The sequence below is a fragment of the Caretta caretta genome, chromosome 1, assembly GCF_965140235.1.
Source record: "Caretta caretta isolate rCarCar2 chromosome 1, rCarCar1.hap1, whole genome shotgun sequence".
Taxonomy (NCBI): domain Eukaryota; kingdom Metazoa; phylum Chordata; order Testudines; family Cheloniidae; genus Caretta; species Caretta caretta.
Window position 1 is genome coordinate 245023167 of NC_134206.1, and position 19739 is coordinate 245042905.

Genomic DNA, 19739 nt, shown 5'->3' on the forward strand with positions numbered 1-19739 from the left:
CCAGATGCCACTGGCTCTTCTACACACAAGGGGACCTCCAGAATCACCCTTACCCAGCACGGTTTGGGGGAGGAGAAAGGGAAAAAGAGCAGATATTTGTTCAAATGCAATGATTCAGATTCAGTGTTTCACCTCTCAGAGTAGAAGTTGCAGCTCTTTGGAAGATCGAAAGAAAGGTTCAGCATCACTATACGTCTGTTAACCGTTTCCGCCCCCTTCACGCTAAGATGTTAACATCCGCATTGCAGCAGTACTTCAGCCAACGGACTACACCTGGCTCTCCTGCAACAGCAGCACAGTGGACTGTGTGTGGAGTGCAGGGGGAGAAAAGAACCACTTGGTCTCCTGGCAGTAGACGCACCCCTCTACCAGAGAGACCATGGGAAAGGTTGGTGTTCTGATGGACACCGCTGCCAGCAGCTGTGATAGGTATGGGGAGGAGGGGTGACTACAAGAGAAACCAATACATTAAGTAGAAATGGTCAAGGTATGTTTTTTTAAAGCCTAAAGAGAAGGCAAAAGACTCACTTCAGCCTCCTCCCTCCCAGTACAGTGGTATCATGTACCCCTGAGGCTCTCTCTCCTGTAGTCTCTTGGGCTGCCTGCTGCCACTGTGCGCCCATCTGTGCAGTTTCACCAGTAGTAGCAACAGGAGCTTAGACAGGGCTCAGGCATATCATTCACCATGTCATCTGATCCCATTCAGGCCAGCTCCAGACGAAAAGGTGGTTAAATACACCAGTTCCTTGTCTATAGCAGCACTCCTACCAGTGGGAAATTTCCCCCAAAAGACTAGGATAGACAAGGCCTTCATTAGCCTCAAGATCCTTTTAAGGCCTCAGTTCAGTAGCAACATACAAGTAGTAGTGGACAAGATTCAATTCCTTTCCTTCCTTGTCTTCCTCCACCCCTCCCTCTTTAGGGCATGTTGCCATTCCGGTAAGCAAGAATACAGGAGTGACTGGTGGGAAGGGTTGGAGTCTGCCTCCATTTGGAGAACTCACTATACAGAAAGACCCTGCCGAATGCTGACCCTTTACCTTGCACGCATCCTTCCCACCATCAGGAAAGCCAGCACATAGCATGGAGCTTGCTACTGGAGGCAGATTCATTTGCTTTAACAGGGCACTGCAGGTTCGCCTATCAATGATGGGGAGCTCCACCTCCTGTAGAACATTAGATAGTTCACCAGCTGCAGAAGGAAGGAAACAGGCAACATCAGACATCCTAGAACCCCCCCTCCTTGCTTCAGAGCAGGAAGTTATGCTGCAGATCTAGAGCCACATCCTGGCTACCATGATTTCATTCAGTATTATACAGGCAGGGCTGACAATGCTGCCTGTCTCTTATTTAGATTAGCTGAGACCTCCGGTTAAAAGAGCTTGTTTTCAGGTCTGTATACTTTCACCCAACTAGAACCCTTTGAGCTGACATTTTCCATGTTGGTGTCTGCCTCAGGCAGACTTGTTCTGAAAAGTTTCAGCTGAAATGGTTCGACCACATCCATGAACAAGGCTAGGGGGAAAAAAACACATTGATTTGCCCTGGTAAAATCATTCTAGTGACATTTGCTCTTAACTGCTCTGGTGCTCCCATGCTTTGGAGCAGGGACCTGCAATTTAGCAGGGGGGTGGCTTGGTGTCAGGGATGTACCTGTTACAACAAATTTAGGCAGACTTTCATGAGGACAGCAAGTCTTTGAAAAAACACTGCTAGAACTGGCCTGGGTAGGGTTGATTCTGAGCACTGGAATTGAGATCAGGTGGCCTGTTTCTCTGTGCTGCACCTGAAGTCAATGGGAGCTTTGCCTTGAGCATATAAAGGGCTACATAATGCTATGCACAAGCAACCTTAATCCTAGCATTGCTTAATTTGAGTGCTTGACCTTGCAACCTTAATAATGTTCTTTTAACAGTTTGTGTATGTAAGCTAAGGCCCAAGTGATCCCATTATGTATTTAAAAAAAACTAGGAAGAAGGCGGAGATGCATCATCTAGTGGTTATCTAATGCACAAAGATTACAACTAGATCATGGAACTACGGCATCAGAAGATTGGGTTCTATTTCTAGCCCTTCCACTGACTCATGTGGCCTTCACCAAGTCACCTCCATGCTTTGGTTTCCCCATCCGCATGATTGGGATGGGGAGGATACTTCTCTACTTCACAAGGGTGTGATGGAGCTTAATTAATTGTTCACAAAAAGTTGTGAGATGGGTAGAGGAATAGCGTTATGGAGCACCAGAGTAAGGAGATTCCAAGGCTCTGCCCAGGACAGTGCTTCTGGCACACTGGTCCTTTGCACATCATGTCTGGAAGAGACCTTCAGAGCACAGCATAGTTTGTCATGCTATCAGCAAAATAGAGAACCACTGATTGGCTTTTTCCCTTGGAGAGATGTTCTATTTCTATTGTAGAAACAAGGCGACTCCCTTTTCTTTATCTCAGTACCCACACATCAATGTTGTCATTGTAAGAACCTGACATTTTACTTACCCTCAGACACCCTGCCCCAGCCACTAGCAACACAAAGAGTCCCGGCCACAAATTTATCATCTTTGTGGGGAAGGCAGATTGGCTGAACCCTATGCCCTAAGAAGGAAAGTGCACACAAATGTGAGTACATGAACTCCAGGCTGTCGGAAGTGATTCTCTCTGCACAATGTCCTTTATTGTGTGAACAGAATGGATCAAGGTCCTTTGAACTAGACATTTTTCTAAAGCAATTCAATCAAACAGCTAAAAGTAAATCAAGTCAATCACCTTTAAATTGAAGTAATCTTGAGAAGTCACATTGTTTTAGAGAAAAAAACATGAACAATGTTTTGGCTGGCCACATTCAAGTGAAACTTAGCAAGCAAGAACCAGACTAGAGGAAAGAGACAAGGGCGGTGGGGGGTGGGAGGGAAAAGAAGCAGCAGCATGAAGGACAGAAAAGGGAACTGTCCTATGTACAATTCTCTTACAGCCCGTGATAGTGACCGGTTGTAGATCCTGTTGAGCATTCTATTCTCTGCAGACAGGAATGCTGACCATATGTCACGAGAAGTGGAGTTCTGATTTACACAGGACACTCAAAACTAAAAATTTGCTCAGCTCTGCTCTCAAACTAGGTGAATACCGTTGTAGGTTTCTTTTTGGGGATCAGAGGAGAAAGGGATCAAAAGCTACTTGATTTGTCTTGAAAATAAATGAATTAGGCCATGACATTGACAAACTTTAAAGAACACTTACCAGTGTAGAAGACAGCCCCACCTTCTCCTGGAGGGATTGTCCAGATGACTCAAAAGATGTTTTCAAGCATCATGACTGGAGACTTAAGTTTCTTTAGCCACAAAATAGGCACATAGGTAGTGGAAAAGCAAACCTCCTCTCACTGGCCTGCCAACAGGCCTCAACCCTTAACTGAACACTTCCTGGCTAACGAGTGTGGTTTGCTTTTCCATACCCATTCAATCCTCTCCACTGAGAGCTTCAAAAAGGTGCAACTTTAGTGCCACTTATCTCAATGATTTTGTGATGCTTAGACACCTGTCCACTGGGAGCTAGACTATGATAGACCAAAGTCATTTTAGAAGGGCCACTGATTGGAATTGTTACCATCAGGCCGACTTGGCCGCTGGTAATCATGGCCGACTTGGGTGGGATTTGATCAGGCAGCGAAAGGATCTATGTATCCCATATAGTCTCCTGACCCTCTATGAATCTGTATGCAAAAAGCCACACTCCAGAAAGCCTTTTAACATGGCTTTAAAATTCCCCTTGTGTTCACCTTTGCCGCTATGACAGATACCGGATGATTTGTGTTTAAATCAGGGAGATGGGCATTTAAATTTAAGCCTTCTCACTTTGCCAGATCCATTCAATGATGGAACAATCTGCTGTTTGTGGCATCACATCTCTTCCTCTTCACAAACAGTGGAGACTGGTGGTGCTGAATGAAGCGGACAAGGGGAGCAAGCTAATTAGAGAGGAGCGAGCTTTCCGAGAGGTAAAGAAAATATAGAATTACTACAACCGGAAGACAATTTGACTTTTTGTGCTCTCTAGTGTTGCAAAGATCAACAGTATGAAGAAAACATGAGAAGCCCCAGAACAAAGACTTGACCTGAGGGACAATTATTTGGACAAGATCACTAAGACTAAACTGGATTTAGCATGTATAATCTACTTGGCCAGAAGTAAAGACACTAACAGGAAGGTGTTTTATATGCTGGAAAGAGCATTACAGAGAGATAATAGAATAAAAAGTTGCTCTAAACTGGCAAGCTAGATATAGTGAAGGACCCTCTCTGAAGCACTTTCACTCAGTCTCCTCCCTTACCGTACTTTACTCTGTATTTCAGATATAGCAGAGCAATATCAGAATCCATGTAGCCAAGTCTGTTGAAGTCAGGGTGAACAATGACTTGAGAGACAGGAATGTTCTGTTCTTGCTCGTCTGCCTTTCTGAGGTTATGTTCTCCAACAGTCACAATGAGATTCTTCACTAGTTTCCTGACAAAAAAAGGGCAAGGTTAATGACAGAGAGGTTTGCCAACACACTTCAGTCTGTTACGCATGGAGCCAAGGCTGATAATTTCCTGTAAGAAACAGCTATGTACAAGCAATTCTCTCATTACTGGGAAGTTCAACACATGGAAAATGTGACCTTACTACATCCTTCCCTGCTTAGGGCCTGAATCTAGCCTTCAATAAGCAGGCTTTTTCCAGCTATGCTACTTTCACTTGGCCTTATGGGGTCACCTTGCCTCAGGGTCAGAGTGCTAGAATACTGTTGAGAGATTTTATTTCTTAATTGACTGCCTTTTTGTTCTACCTCCCACTCAGTAATACGAGGACTCTTATAAGCTCTGGCCTGGACTTTGCTTGCAACAATGGATCACCTGCAGCCTTTAGACTAGGATCTTTAGAGAGGCCCAGGGCACCTTAAATCAGTGGGAGATGAGTGCTTAAGTCCTTTAAGGTGCTTTGAAAAAAATTTCCTGCTTGTTTTTAATTCATAGTGTTTGGGAGAAGGGGACACAGAAGGGAGAAGATTTGGAGGAGGAGCCCAAGTGAATAAAACCTTTGAGAGGGCTTTAGGAAGTTACATATACTTGAGACAAATGTTTAATATTTATTTGGAAACAGTCATGTCTCTGGTACAGCTCTTGGGGGTTTATGAACACAGCAACATGGCATTGTGCTTAATGAACTCAGGTATTTTGGTGCTGCCCGGGACAATCACACTGAGTTACTTCTTTTAGCATTTACCAAGTTAGTAAGCGACACTTAACCTTTATTGTACACTAAACTTACAGGTAATACATTGCAAATAAAAATAAAGGGATTTACTATATTCTCTTGAGACGGACAAGTTGTGCACAAACCTGATCTGATCTGTACAGGAGGGTAACAGATCAGGAAGTTATAGACAGAGGGGTAGGATGGTTTTTCACTGGACTAAGACTCTAAAAGTCTGGACTCAGTCCCCAGCTCCATCATGGGGATTGTCTACACAACAAAGAAAAACCTGCACAAGCCAGCTGACTCGGGCTCGCTGGTCTTGGCTGCAGGGCTATTTCGCTGCTGAGTAGACATCTGGGCTCGGGCTGGAGGACCCTATAGGACGGGAGGGTCCCAGAACTTGGGCTAAAGCCCGAGGCCAGAAGTCTACACAGCAATGAAATAGCCCTGCAGCCCGAACCACACGAGCATGAGTTGACTGGCTCGGGCCAGCTGTGGAGTTTTCTTTGCTGTGTAGACATCCCGGGTGACTTCAGGGGAAGTGCTTAACCTATCCATAGGCAGTATTAGGGTTCCTTTCTCCCGCTCTACAGTATGCCTGTTTTATAGATGCACACATGTGAACAACATGCGGTGTATTCAACAAATCTCCCATAAGCAGGTTGTGCAAACAATGTCTTTTCCTCTTCCTAACGTTATCTGTCTCTCAATAACGCAGAGAAATGATTCAGAACTATGGAGACTGTGTCTCTCTCTTGGGAGATAAGTTTGGTAAAGATTTGTCAGAATTTCAATAAAGAGAAAAGAAAAAACATCAAGGATGTTTTCACAAATCCCCCCCCCCCCCCCGCCTAGTCTTTTAGGCAATCTCCAGAAATAAGTTAGAATTATTTCTGAGCTTCCAAAAAAAAAAAAAAATGTTCTAGCCCAGATACTGAACAGGCGAGGAAAAAAGGAGAAACCACAGTGGGTTCAGCTGCTGATTGTTTCCTACCGTCCTCAGTTCTCATATCTACAGCGATCATTGTTCCTAACAACTCCCAACCCCCACCCCTGACTCAGTGCTGAAGGATTTCAGAACCATTGAATAAGGGGTTCAAACCCCTCTCCCTCTGCTGGGTTTGAACAATTGACATTTCACCACCAGTTACTTTCGGCACGGAAGAATGTTTTAAAGTGCGGCAGAGAAGTACAGCAGACTACACCAGTTAACTATATAGGTGCTTTCCCTTGCAGTGCAGCATTCATCTCCCTCCTATTTTGTGTGGATTTAGTGCTGCTGAAAGGTACCAGGTTTCCAATCCTGGAGAGTGAAATCCCCCAATTAATCACAGATTAGGCACAGCATGAGCAGTGGTAGCATGAGCTGTCTGCAGCTTTTTCCACCAGTGCACCTCAGTCGCTGAGCTAAAAGAATCACAATTTTGGTTTCCTTCCTCAGTTAGGGACAGTGAGATCCAGTGGACGGGGCAGTGGTCTGGGACTCAGGTGCCCTGCATTCTATTCTGGTTCTTGTGCTAGTCTATGGAGTGTCCTTGTGAAAAAGTCACTTCACCTTTCTGTACCGCCAGTTCCCATCAGTAAATGGAAATGATGATTTTTCCCTCCTTTGAAAAGCTCTATGGATGCAGAGCACTATATAAAGGGCTTGGTATTATCATCATCTAAGATTAGTAAGGTCATTCAATCTCAGGGAATGTCCACACTTACCGTGGATCGATGCTGTGGCGATCAATCTACCAGGGGTCAATTTAGCAGGTCTAGTGAAGACCTACTAAATCGACCACAGATCACTCTCCTGTCAACTCTGGTACTCCACTGGAATGAAAGCATAAGGTAACTCGACAGGAGAGTTTCTCCCATCGACCCAGCACTGTGTAGACACCGCAATAAGTCGACCTAAGCTATGTTGACTCCAGCTACATGAATAACGTTGCTGGAGTTGCGTAGCTTAGGTCCACTTAACCCCGTAGTGTAGACCCGCTCTCAGTTGCGAGCCAAGAAGAGGGCTAAACTGTGGTGGTTCTAGTGATAAAGTGGACTCAGACCACCAAATCCACATTGCAGTGGTATGGGGATATTTCACTCAGTAAAAGCTCCTTCTTTGGACAAAGTAGGTTCACTCAAAGCACAAGAGTCAGCTAGCATAGTCAGATTCCTAGCCATTATGAGCTCTACTACTATTTAACCCATGTAGAGAATGTTGAAGGTTTTAAATTGTGATCTGTGAACCACCAGTAATCAGGGAATCCTTCTTGGTGGTCCTTGAAGTGAAATATTCTGAGAACCATGGAGTGGGCAGATAGGGTTTTGGGAGGAGTGAAGAACAGTGCTTAATTTGTAATGAAAGAGGCGCTGGGGCTCAAGCAATTTTTTTAAATTTCATAAAAAGGTTCAGCAAGCCCAGAGGTGCCGGGGCTATGAACTGCCAAGCCTACAGCTACCAGGGCTCACCCCTTGCAAGCCCCAGCACAAATTAAGCCATGGAGAAGAGCCATTAAGATCTATTGCTCTTGAAGCAGCTTGCAGAATGAAACAGTTGGAAAAACCCAATGGATTAGACGCTATTGCTCCACAAAGAGAGCATGAGTGTAGCACAGCACGGCCCTACTTCAGATATTCTAATGCCATTTTCTTCTCCAGCTGGGAAGCAGCACACATGCACACATATATAATGGAGCTTTCCTTCCTAATAGACAGGGGCTTTAATGAAGTAACTTAAAGGCTAAAGACAAAAACAGCATTCTCTAACTTACTGCTCAAGGGTGAATACGCAGTGAGCCGCAGTTACAACCACATCCTCTTGTATTAAACTGCCACCACAGAAGTGGAAACGACCCAACTTGAGAGATACCTTTACAAAAAAGAAAGTCACACACATTTAAGGTGAAGCTAGTTATACTGCCCTCTAAAAGAGCATCCAAAATAGCACAAAGATTGAGGAAGTTCTCCAGATCACGACAGATGGTGGTGCCAAAAAAAGGGAGGTTTTTGAACCCTCTCATTTCTAGAGAAGAATTCCCAAATGACTTGTGACCAGAGAAGTGTCGTCTAAATTGTGGATTCACCCTTGATAGCTATCCTTAATTTCACGGATTGGGAAGAGCTGAAGCAGCAGAGTGTGGATAGAAACTTGGAATTCCCTGAAATGCAGAAGTGCCTAGAGGGAGTTCCTACTTACCATTATGTATCACCAGAAATTGTTTCATGGGGAGAAGATAGGACCATAGTAACAGGAAGCAGTAATGTTACATCCACTGACAGTGTCAAAAATTGCTAATTTACTTCCAAATGAAAGTCTGGAAGCAATGACCCAATCCTTTTATTACATGAACTTAAGTCGGCAGCGTGAGAGAACATTTCTGTGAAGTGAGACTTCCCTGACTTTGCCAACAGAAGAACCAATTAGGCAAGAATTCCTCAACCACAAATACAGCTAATCCAGCATTTTGCGCTACTATGAAGAAGCGACAGGTGAACTTTAGGACTCTTACAGCCAACAGAAGGCCAGTACGCAATACTGTTATTAAAATGTGGGCAGTTTCCTTCTATGGAAGAGACAATTTTTGTATGTTAGAAGTATAAAAGAGTTTGGAACTTATTCCCTGAAGGTCAGACGTAACCCCAGAATTATCAGTTATTGGGAAAAAAATCCCTCAAACTAATCCACCCCATAGATTACATTCAAATCCTTTGTGAAAAGGTATGTGCTTTTGGGGACCAGTTCAGGCACAAAAATACCACACACATTAAACATTCAGGACTAGATCTTTAGCCGATATAAATCGGCATAGCACCACTGAATTCAGTAAATTTACTCCACCTAAAATTCTGGTCCCCAAAACTATAAACAACTTGTACCTTAGTAACTTCAGGGATTAAGGGAGAAGAGGGATTTTAAATTAAGATACAGGTTGGGAAAGGGCATTTGGCTCCTTATTGAATGCAGGCATCCTCAGTTACTGTCTATGCCTTGAGGAAAAAAAAAATCACTTCTCCCTCAAGAAGTTACTGTCTTTGTGTCACAGACCTGCCAAGGTTGCCCCCCAGCCACTGAATTTCTGCCTCCAACAATTCTAGAAAAGAATCCAGACAGCAGGAAACTTTTCTGGTTCTCCAAGTCAACAGGACGAACTCCACATTTCAATCCTACACCAGACAGAAAGGAAAATGTTATGCACTGAAACAACTTTGATACATACAAGTGTACCGCCTCGGGAGTCTCAACAGGACAATGCTGATTTTGTAATCAATCTCTAACAGTACCACTAGTGGCCAATACTGGGAATTGCATGTTTAAGTACTGGATTATAAAGCCTTAAACCAGTGGTTTGCATCCCTGCGGGCACATCAACTCATCTAGATATTTGCCTAGTTTTACAACAGGCTACATAAAAAGCACTAGCAAAGTTAGTACAAACCAAAATTTCATACAGTGACTTGTTTATACGGCTCTATGTACTATACACTGAAAAGTAAGTACAATATTTATACTCCAATTGATTTTATAATTATATGGCAAGAATAAGTAAACAATTTTTCAGTAATAGCGTGCTATGACATTTGTATATTTTTGCGTGTGATTTTGTAAGCAAGTAGTTTTTAGGTGAGGTGAAATTTGGGGGTACTCAAGACAAATCAGGGGGGTACAGTAGTCTGGAAAGGTTGAGAGCCACTGCCTTCAACAGTAGAACCTCAGAGTTATGAACACCAGAGTTATGAACTGACCACTCAACCATATACCTCATTTGGAACCGGAAGTATGCAATCAGGCAGCAGCAGAGACCAAAAAAGCAAATACAATAGAGTACTGCGTTAAATGTAAACTACTTTTTAAAAAAAAAAAAAAAAGGAAAGCAACATTCTTCTTCTGCATAGTAAAGTTTCAAAGCTGTATTAAGTCAATGTTCAGTTGTAAACTTTTGAAAGAACAACCATAATGTTTTGTTCAGAGTTACAAACATTTCAGAGTTGCGAACCTCCATTCCCAAGGTGTACATAATTCTGAGGTTCTACTGTACTAAGTTTGACTTCCAAAATGAAGCGAACTCAGGTGGAGACTATATAGAGTGCACCAGACTGGTATGTCTAGAGAATAGATCAGAATGAAGTCAATTTGTCTTAAGTGTGATGGTGCTTAATAGTTAGTTCAGCTTCCATCAAATGTATCAAAGCTATTCATTCACTCAGCAGTTGAAAAATAAAGATGATAAAATTATTACTGATCAAATGTTATTGGCACTTGTAAAGTTACCTAACAAGCGCCATGGGATATAGTGCTGGTCTGTTTAATCTATTTTTTCAGTACTCAAGAGGGCTCTGCAATATTAAATATCTGTGTATTGCAACAAGGGGCTTTTTAAACTTGAAAGTAGTAAATAAAGGGACCAGCTAGAGTCAGTTATGAAAGATCATCTCTCTAGCTGAATTGAACAGGCTCAGCATGCAATCTTTTGCTTCAGGTTGACAAGCAATCCAAAGAGACATACATTCCCTGAATCCATTTGAGAAGCAATTGTACCTTTGAAACTTAAGGGACAAACAGAGGGAAAATATGATTGTGGCCAGCTGAGAACAACTGTGTCTGGTTTGGTTTTAGATACTGGAATAAGCCATGGAGTTCAGAATAAATCTGTTGCAATCTTATTTATGTTTTCTGGGGAAAATTTTTTTTTTCACCCAGCAGAAAACAACGTACTTGTTTCACAGACCTGGCAGAAGACATGCTGGGGCCTGAAGAAACCCCTCTTCATCTTATCCATTGCAGAAAGTTATTAATCACAGTTAACAGTATATGCATGAATGATTATAAAGATCTGAGACACAAAGAAAAGAGCTACTGGATGGTAACGCCTCATACCAGGGTCTCGTATCCCCAGGCTAGATGGTTCAGAGACAGATGGATCTTCAGCATTCTGGCTCGTCCCCTGATGGGACAACAGCAATTCTTCTGCATCACTCAGCTGGTCTGTTCCTGCACCTGAGTGGGCTGTAAGCACTACATCATTAGTTCAAGGCCAACACACTTCCCATAGGAACACCTGACAGGTGGAATTTCCCCACCAACATCACAAATGAAACACACGTAAAATGAAACCTAAAAAGTACTGGACAGTTGTTCAGTTCTAGCCTAGACAGAATGCCAGGTTGCCACAGCTTTGTGCTTATACATACATAAAAGGCTGGATTTTGATCTCATTTACACTGGCATAAGCCTGAAGTAACTCCTTGGAAGTCGTTCCCAATCAATACTGGTCCATCAGAGATCAGAATCTAGTTACTAAAATCATTGGCTCTTTCCCAAGCAGATGCTATGGAACAGGGTTCTATACTCCTTTAGCCCTAACACTGCCCTGCAATGTGGATAATGTCACCCACTGGAGACCCCATATTTATCTTGGTTCCACACAAACCTGAAGGGGTTTTGTTTGCTCATTCTTTAATTTGGCTAATCACCATTGGCATCAGAAACAAAGGATCACACCCTTGAGGTTTTAGAAAGCTTTGTAGGAGTTCAAACCAAATTAAAGCCCCACATTTCCTCATCTAGGACTTTCATGGTGAGCCATATAGAGAACTTGTCCTGTGGAATTGAGACTAGGATGGTAAATAGTTGGGAAATCAGCATCTCCACAGAAGAAGCTTCCATTCCCACAGAACTCTTACTTCAACGTTTTCCACAGAGAAACAAGCTAGAGACCCCACCCAGAGCATAGCAAATATGTTCTCCTTGCTTTTAAACTGAATTTTGTTACCACTGAATCTCCAGAAAAATGTTTTCCGCTCCCTTCCACCACTAGTCTAAAGGCCCTGAAGGACTCCAGAAAGAGGAAGCAGCATTCAAAGTCTTCTGATTGGGGTAAATACCTCTTATTTATAACTAGGCCCATGCTTGGTGGGTTGGATGTTTAGACAAGGGACTCCTGGATGCATATGCCTAAGGGCACTGTTGTCTTAGCAACATGTCAGGACTGTTGTAAGCAGTGGAAAATATACAGGCTTTCATGGGAGATGACCACTGATTTAGGTGGGGAGAGAGGCAATGCTAACAAGGGAGGAACAGCAAGCACCATAATGGAGTGGAAGAAATAGCAGAGAACTAGCTATGCTAGATAGTCTCACAGCTCATTATAGCATCATTTCCAGCCAGGCTTGGCAGAATTTGATTTATTATTTTTTTTATGATTTCAACAGAAAATGTTTATTTTTAATTTTTATCCATTTAAATTTCAGCTTCCCAAAATTATCAGGGGAGTCAGATAATTATTAGAGGACAGTAGACATCAAGATTCAAAAACTAAAGCCTTATAACCATTAAAAACCACAAACTGGCATCATCCCATGTCAAAAATATACAAAGTAAATATCAAATCAAATTCAGTTCCCAAAGAGCATTTTTCTTATTTTGCCTATCTGTTAATTTAAGTTATTGATGGAAATATTTCTCATCATTTGTGTGTGTACAGTGAAACTGACATCCACTGATCCTCCAAGTTTATTTATAGTGATAGTCAGGTGAAAAACATTTGTAAGTTGCTTTGAGAGCCACAGGATTCCCCTGCACAATGTTACCTTCCTGACATCTTCTGCTCTGGAGAATTTACTGTGCTTCCAAGATGCACCATTTTACCCCTCTCCCCCATAACATATTCATTAGTATTTTAACTAATAAAGGAGGACACAGAGGAAGGCTTTATGCACACAAAGAATATCAGCTGGGGAACATTGCTCTGAGACACAGCTTGTTCAGAGCTTTCTTAGGTCACCAGTTTAAGTGAGTTTAGTGGACTCAGCCTATTTGTCATCATTTGTACACATCTGCAAAGCCACATTACAGTTTAGCTTGACTGGGGATGTCTCCTGAAGAAAGAAGAAAAAGAACAGGTGCTGTAGCAGATAAGCAGTACAGGGAAGGGGTAACAGCTGCTCCTACTCAAGTTATGGCAGTTTATATAATTGATCATGCAGAATTTCTCTAGTTCAGTGGTTCTCTAACTGTGGGTCAGGACCCCAAAGTGGGTCACAGCCCCATTTTAATGGAGTCTCCTGAGCTGGCTTAGAGTTGCTGGGGCTCAGGCTAAAGCTGAAACCCAAGCCCCACCACTCAGGGCCAAAGCCTAAGGGCTTCAGGTCACAGACCCCTTGCCTGGGGCTGAAGCCCTTGGGGCTTTGGCCCTGCCACCCAGGACAGCAGGGCTCAGGGAAGCTCAGGCTTTGGTCCCCCCCTCCCAGGGTCATGTAGTAATTTTTTGTTGTCAGAAGGGGGTTGCAGTGCAATGAAGTTTGGGAATCCCTGCTCTAGTTAACCATTGCATGGGGCGATCAGGTACTGACACAGTTGAGATGCCAAGAAAATACACGCACTATATAGCCCATTCCTATTAAACTTGACTACATTTCATCATAGATATCAGCCACCAAGAGACAAAAATATAAGGGGAACATTTATGGAGCAAGCCAACCACAGATGATTTTGAAGTGGTGTTGGCTTCATGGTCTGACATTTGGTAGCATAAACTTTGAGCTTTGACCAAGTTTCTCACTTGGTTTGGAGCTTGGCTCACACGTTGTAAAGTCACATGGCACAAGCCTGTGTTGAGACATAAATTGGTCTATACAGAGGGGCTTGGGGTTCTTGCCTCTTCTCTAGATTGAGAAAGTAACCCTCTAAAGTCCTTCAACTCCATTATGGCCTTATGAAAATGCTCAATGAGAATTCCAGCACAGCCTCCCAGACAAAGCTCTGCCTAGCCCAACACCAAGGCTTCTTACAGTCTCTGCTTTCATGCCCTTGAGCTGGAACAAGGAGGGACTCACTTACCACATTGAGTGAAGAGAAAGACAAACAGGAGGAATTGCATAGATGCTCCCATGGCCACATGAAAGTACACTAAAGCCAAGTTACCACCCCCAGCCAGCAAAAACCAAAGAGGGGTGGAGTGTTCAAAGACAAGAGTCTAACACAACAAATCTTTCCCCTCTGCACTACTTTGCTTTTCACTACCCCCCTGTAAAAAGGCTAAACCTTCCCACAGCTGCAGCTCCAAGGCCAGGATTCCTTAATAGATGGGGGGGGGAGGTGAATCAGCCTCAGCAGGTGGAGTCATAGGGCTGCAAATCAGCCACCTGTAGAGAGGGTCCCAATCAATTTCTATCTAGACCCCACCCTCCTCTTTCAGGCCTGCCCCCTTTTCCTCCCTTTCTTCCTCTCCATTAGGCCTTATGGGGAGCCCTATTGAATAGGTGACCCCATCAGCAGTAGCAGAATATTCCCGCAGGATCTATGCCCCTCTACAGAGATTGCACTGTAAGCAATAGTGACTGCTTTCTGCATCGGTTCCCCTCTTTCTCCCTGTCATTATCACCCCCGGGCTCTAGCCTTCCTATTTTGAAATATGCCCATTCTTTACCTTTTCATGCTAAGTAGCTGACTGAAAAATAATTTAGCTCCCTAATCCCCTGTTATGACGCTAGTCACCATTCGCGGGAGTGGGGCAGCGATGCAGAGTGGGAGCATGGCACTTTCTAACAAGGTTGCCTCCTTTATTTATAGCTACCTAGGAGGTCTGAAGGCATCATGGTGGCTTTAGCTCACCCTTCTGGGAGAACAGGAAACGGTCTTTTTGAAAACTAACCTTTTTACACAACTTACCTGTTCATGACACAATCATGAAGGGTTGTATAAAGGTGGGCATAACTATCCACCTTTTACAGGGGAAACAGGCATGTAGAGCAGGGACTGGTCTTGTTATGTGTTTGTGTAGCATCCAGCTTGCCGCGCCTTGTTCCTCTGGGCGCTACTGCTGTAGAAACATCATCACCCCCAGATCCTCAAGGTATTGAGGCTCCTAACTCCCATGGCAGAGTCTGGGAGGCTGTCATCAGAGTCTCATCTTCACCTCAGCTGGTCTTCGCTGTACCCATCTTCCACTGGTTTCAATTGGACTGAAGGGGGAGGAAGATGCCAATCAGGCTTGCCAGGTAGCCTCGCAATGCTGCCCATCTCTAGGCATTCACCTCCTCCCATGGGAGTCTTGAGAAGCAGAAGAAGCAAGCAAAGAAAAGAGTAGCAAACCCTTTCCACCTTTCACCTCCTCTCCACCTCATGAAGCAGAGTAACGCTCTGGGCCTAATCTGCATCAAGTGTAAGTCTAAACAACTCGATTTAAATCATAGAGTCAAAAAGCTTAAAGCCAGACAGGACCACAAGCTCATCTGCTCTGACCTCTTATCTAGCACAGGCCAACAATACCACCCAGCACCAATGCAAAACCCAGCACCTGAAATGAGACCAAAGTATTACAGCCCTACAGGAGATGAGACTATGATGTGCCACAGGCAGAGAATAGGAGGGACCGAGGTGCATCAGTGCCCAAGGCCCCCGCAATGGCAGGGAAATGATTAAGTGAGATGTACCCAGATAATCCTGGCAAGTGACTCGCACCCACATGCTGCAGAAGGAGGTGAAAACACTCCATGGTCCCTGCAATCTGACCTGGGGGAAAATTCCTTCCCAACCCCATCTATGACTTTCATTCAGACCCTGAGCATGTGAGCAAGAATTAGGGTGACCAGATGCCCCGTTTTTAAAGGGACAGTCCCGTATTTAAGCCCTCCTGCAGATGTCCAGACTTTTTATTAAAAGCAGACAAATAGTCCTGTATTTTCTGTCTCCCCCCCCTCAGTATTGCTGGCCAAATCCCTGCTCGCCAGCCGCTCGCCCATCAGTGGTGAGTGGTGGGGTCCAGTGGCTGACGAGGGGGTTAGGGGTGCGAGGCTTGTGGCGGGGTGAAGATGCAGTGTGAAGGTCTGGCCACTCCCTCTGCTGGTCTGTCCGCGCAGCCCCCGATGCGTGCCAGCTCTCAGCCAGCAGGGCCCCATCCCGTTCCTGGCCGGCACTGGCTGTGAGCTGCGGTGGCTGGTGAGTGTGGGCAGGTGCCAGAGGGCCGCAGTGACAGCTTACATGTTGCCACTGCTGCTCATCCATCCGCCCTTTACATGCTCCCCCTCTTGCTGTCCTCTCCCTGCTTTGCCCCTTGGCTCCCCTCCCAGCCCCACTGCTCCTCCATAACCCCCCTGGTGGGACATGTCCCACTCCCAGCACTGTGCAGAGAACCAGCCCCTGGTCAGAGCACTCAGCACACCAACAGCCTGCCTGTCAGGCTCCTTCCTTCCCCCACTGCCTCTGGCTGGGCCGGTGCCCGGGGAAAGCCCAAGACCTTTTGGCCCGGGGCAGTGGCCAGGGGGAGCCGAGCCCTGCATGTTGCAAAGCCCCGCACAGCGCTGGCATGGGGAAGCCTCTCTGCCCCTCAACTAAGCTCTGGAGTGGGAGGGGGGAAGTGATTTCCAGCCTGTTCACGCCCCAAATCTGCAGGCTCCGCAGCAGCCCCCAGGGCAGGGGCTTAGAACCCTCTTCACCCGCGTCTCCCCATCCCGCCCTGGGTCCTGCTCCCAGGGAGCGTGGCACTGCACCATCCCTTAGGCACCCTCCTCTGCTGAGCCACCTCTCTGGCCAGGTTTACTGAAGCAGTCAGGTTCCCCCGGCCCTGGTGCACAGTGCATCCTTATGGCTTAACCGCTTCCTGCCCACAATGTAGCTGGGGGACAGGAGGTGGCTGGGTTATAGGGGTGGCCAGCCTGGAGGTGTTAGCTGCCTTTCAACACTATGTGGGCAGGAAGGGACAAGCTGCTTCCAGCCACATGGGAGGGGGGCAGGGGAAGAAGACAAGACCTCTGCAAAGACACAGACCAGGTCATGCCTTCTCCTTCTCCTCCTCCTCCCCTGCAGCTGGAAGCAGCTCATGTCCCTTCCCTCCTGCACAGTGCTGAAAGGCTGCTGCTGGCCACATTCTGGTGTGAACCCTGTCAGAAATCTGGGGAGGGGGGGTATGTGACCCTGCATGCCCCCGGCCCACGTGTTGCCTCGGGAAGTCGCGGTGCCAGGTACCAGGGAAGGCGGGTCCATCCCAGGGACACAGACAGGCATGGAGGGTGGAGAGCGCTGGGCAGGGAGGGTCAGGTCAGTCGGTCACCTCACCCTGTGTGAGAGAGGTGTACAGGGGTGTGTGTATCACCTCTCCCCATGCGCGTGTGTGTGTGTCAGTCACCCCTCCCCATGTGAACAGTAAACCCTTAAAGAGAAGAAGATAAATAAAAAGAATCCAACTACACAGTATTTCTTTTTAACAGGGGCTCAGTCAACTTGATGTTAATTTGAACATTTGTATGATTGATTGCCACTGAACTCACTTGAATACAAGTAATTTTACCAGGTGTCCCATATACAGTATAGGCAAATATGGTCACCCTAGCAAGAACCAACCAGCCAAGCACCTGAGAGAAAGAGACTGCTCGGTACCATCTCGGAACCCTGGCCCTCTCTCCCTTCCTCCTCCCCCCGCCCCTGTCCCATCTCCAACCATGGCCATCCCTGTGCTGTCAGAGGAAGGAGATTTTTTTAAAAACCCTCCCTGAATACCCAGGGGAAAAATCCCTTTCTTTCCCAGATGGTGGCTGGCTGAAACCCTGAAGTGTGAGCTACAGAACATAATAGTGAGCCACAGGGCTATTGAACCCTGCCCCCTACCATCAGATACACCACCATCAGACAATTGCACTCATAAATTTGTCCAGCTTGCTCTTAAAACTGAGTTGTTTACTCCCAGAACGCCTACTGGAAGGCTGTTCCAGATCCTCAGCCTTAGAAACCTCATTTAATATCCATCCGGGATTTGTTCATGACCAGCTTAGATCCACTTGTTCTCATTTGGCCCTTAGCTTAAATAGCTCTTCACCCTCCCTGGTATTTAGCACCCTAATTTATTGATATCCACTCTCAGCTTGCTTTTTGCTAGACTAAACAAGCCAAGCTCTTCCAGTCTCCTCTCATAAAACAGGCCCTCCATTCCCCTGATCATTATAATAGCTCTTCCCTGCATCTGCTCCAGTTTAAATTCATCATTGAACATGGGTGACCAGAATTGTACACAGGATGCCAGATGAGGTCTTACCAGTACCTTGCACAATGGCATTAATGTTTCACTATTGGAAATGCCTCGCCCTGGTACATCCTAGGATTGAATTTGCCTTTCTCACAACCGCATCGCATAGGTAGCTCAGAATCATCCTGTGATCATCCCACACCCCTAGGTCTCTCTCCTCCTCCTGTCACTGCCAATATGAATCCTCAGCTTGTAGGAGAAATTATTATTATTAGACCCCAAAAGACCTTGTAATTTGTATTATTGCATTTCACCCCATTTCTGTCACTCCACTCTTCAAGGCCAGCCAGCTCTTCCAGTGTAATGTTCTGCTTCTCCTCTGTTTTGATGATGCCTCCCCAACTTAGTGTCATCAGCAAATTTCATTAGCAAAATAGTCATTAATAAAAACGTGGAGTAAGATTGGTTCCAAGACTGATCACTAGTAACCTTCCTCCACTCTGATAAGTTAATGGAGCTATGCCAGTTTACACCTGCTGAAGATCTGGCCCTATAATTTTATGTGGGTGTCTATCTGTTGTCATTGTGCAGAGGCCTGTGCCCTAAGGTGGTTAGGGTAACAAAAAGCCAACTCGGCTTCCATAGCATTGTTTATGAAAGTCAGTGAACGTTGGAAACAGTCAGACTGGGGCAAGCTAGATTGTTCAAGTTAGAAGAACTTGTGATAAGGGCTATTCAAGGCCCCTGCTAAAGTCATTCGCTGGCATAACAAATAAGCTGAACAGTTCTAGAAATGGGAAGAAATGTTTAAAGTCAGCAAAATATAGTTTGATTGGTTCCTTTCAATGGGCTGAGATTGTCCCCTCCCTTCTTGGACACTGTTTATCCGTGTGGGCTGGAAGAGGGAAGTTTTACCACATGCACAGTCTCCTGGATCACCAGAATCCACCATGACACCCTTGAGCCTTCACTGTTCTGATCATGAAAGGCATCCTTAGCAGAGCAGGCCAACAGGAGGGAACCAGCTAATACCACCACCTCCACTGGCTTCAGCTAAATTCTGAACAACATCCAGGATGCGAGCCATAGGTCGTAGGCCTTCCCTCATGTTGTTTTCCTTCGATAACTTATTTCTTCTCTTTCCTATCTCGGTCCTTTTGTCTTCTGTCTAAGAAGAGGCTGGCTTGCCTGGCCAAGACAACCTTTGAAGCTCTGCTGTGACCCTGTGACCAGAAAGGCATTCAAGGTAATGCCTTAAACAGCCCAGTACTGATAAAAGCCTGCCAGGTCTGCCGTGCAGATAAGATTGTGTGCTGGGCCTGCGTGTCTCCAGCAGCGATGCTGCAGGTGGAAGCACAAGACACAGACACTGCACTTTCTAATTTTGCTATTCTTTTCCCTCCCCCTGTGTGCGCTTGCTTCATTTTGGCGTAAAGAAAATAGGATACAACCACCACATCAGCTCCAGGCCAGCATAGCTAACGTTTTCTATTTCCTCCCCATAAAAGGCCAGGTAATGCATGAAGTGTACATGATTAAAGGACATCCTTAATACCATCTAAAAACCTCT

At 45.3% G+C, this 19739-nt stretch overlaps 1 protein-coding gene across 1 annotated transcript; it reads right to left on the reverse strand.

Moving 5' to 3' along the window:
* Positions 1 to 830: 830 nt before the first annotated feature.
* Positions 831 to 19256, reverse strand: LOC142071183 (ovochymase-1-like). Its single transcript, XM_075125823.1, has 6 exons — positions 19202 to 19256; positions 9259 to 9377; positions 7985 to 8082; positions 4324 to 4496; positions 2496 to 2591; positions 831 to 1192 (listed from the first exon to the last, which is right to left on the reverse strand). The coding sequence occupies exons 1-6, from the start codon at positions 19254 to 19256 to the stop codon at positions 831 to 833; spliced, it is 903 nt and encodes a 300-aa protein (XP_074981924.1).
* Positions 19257 to 19739: the final 483 nt, after the last annotated feature.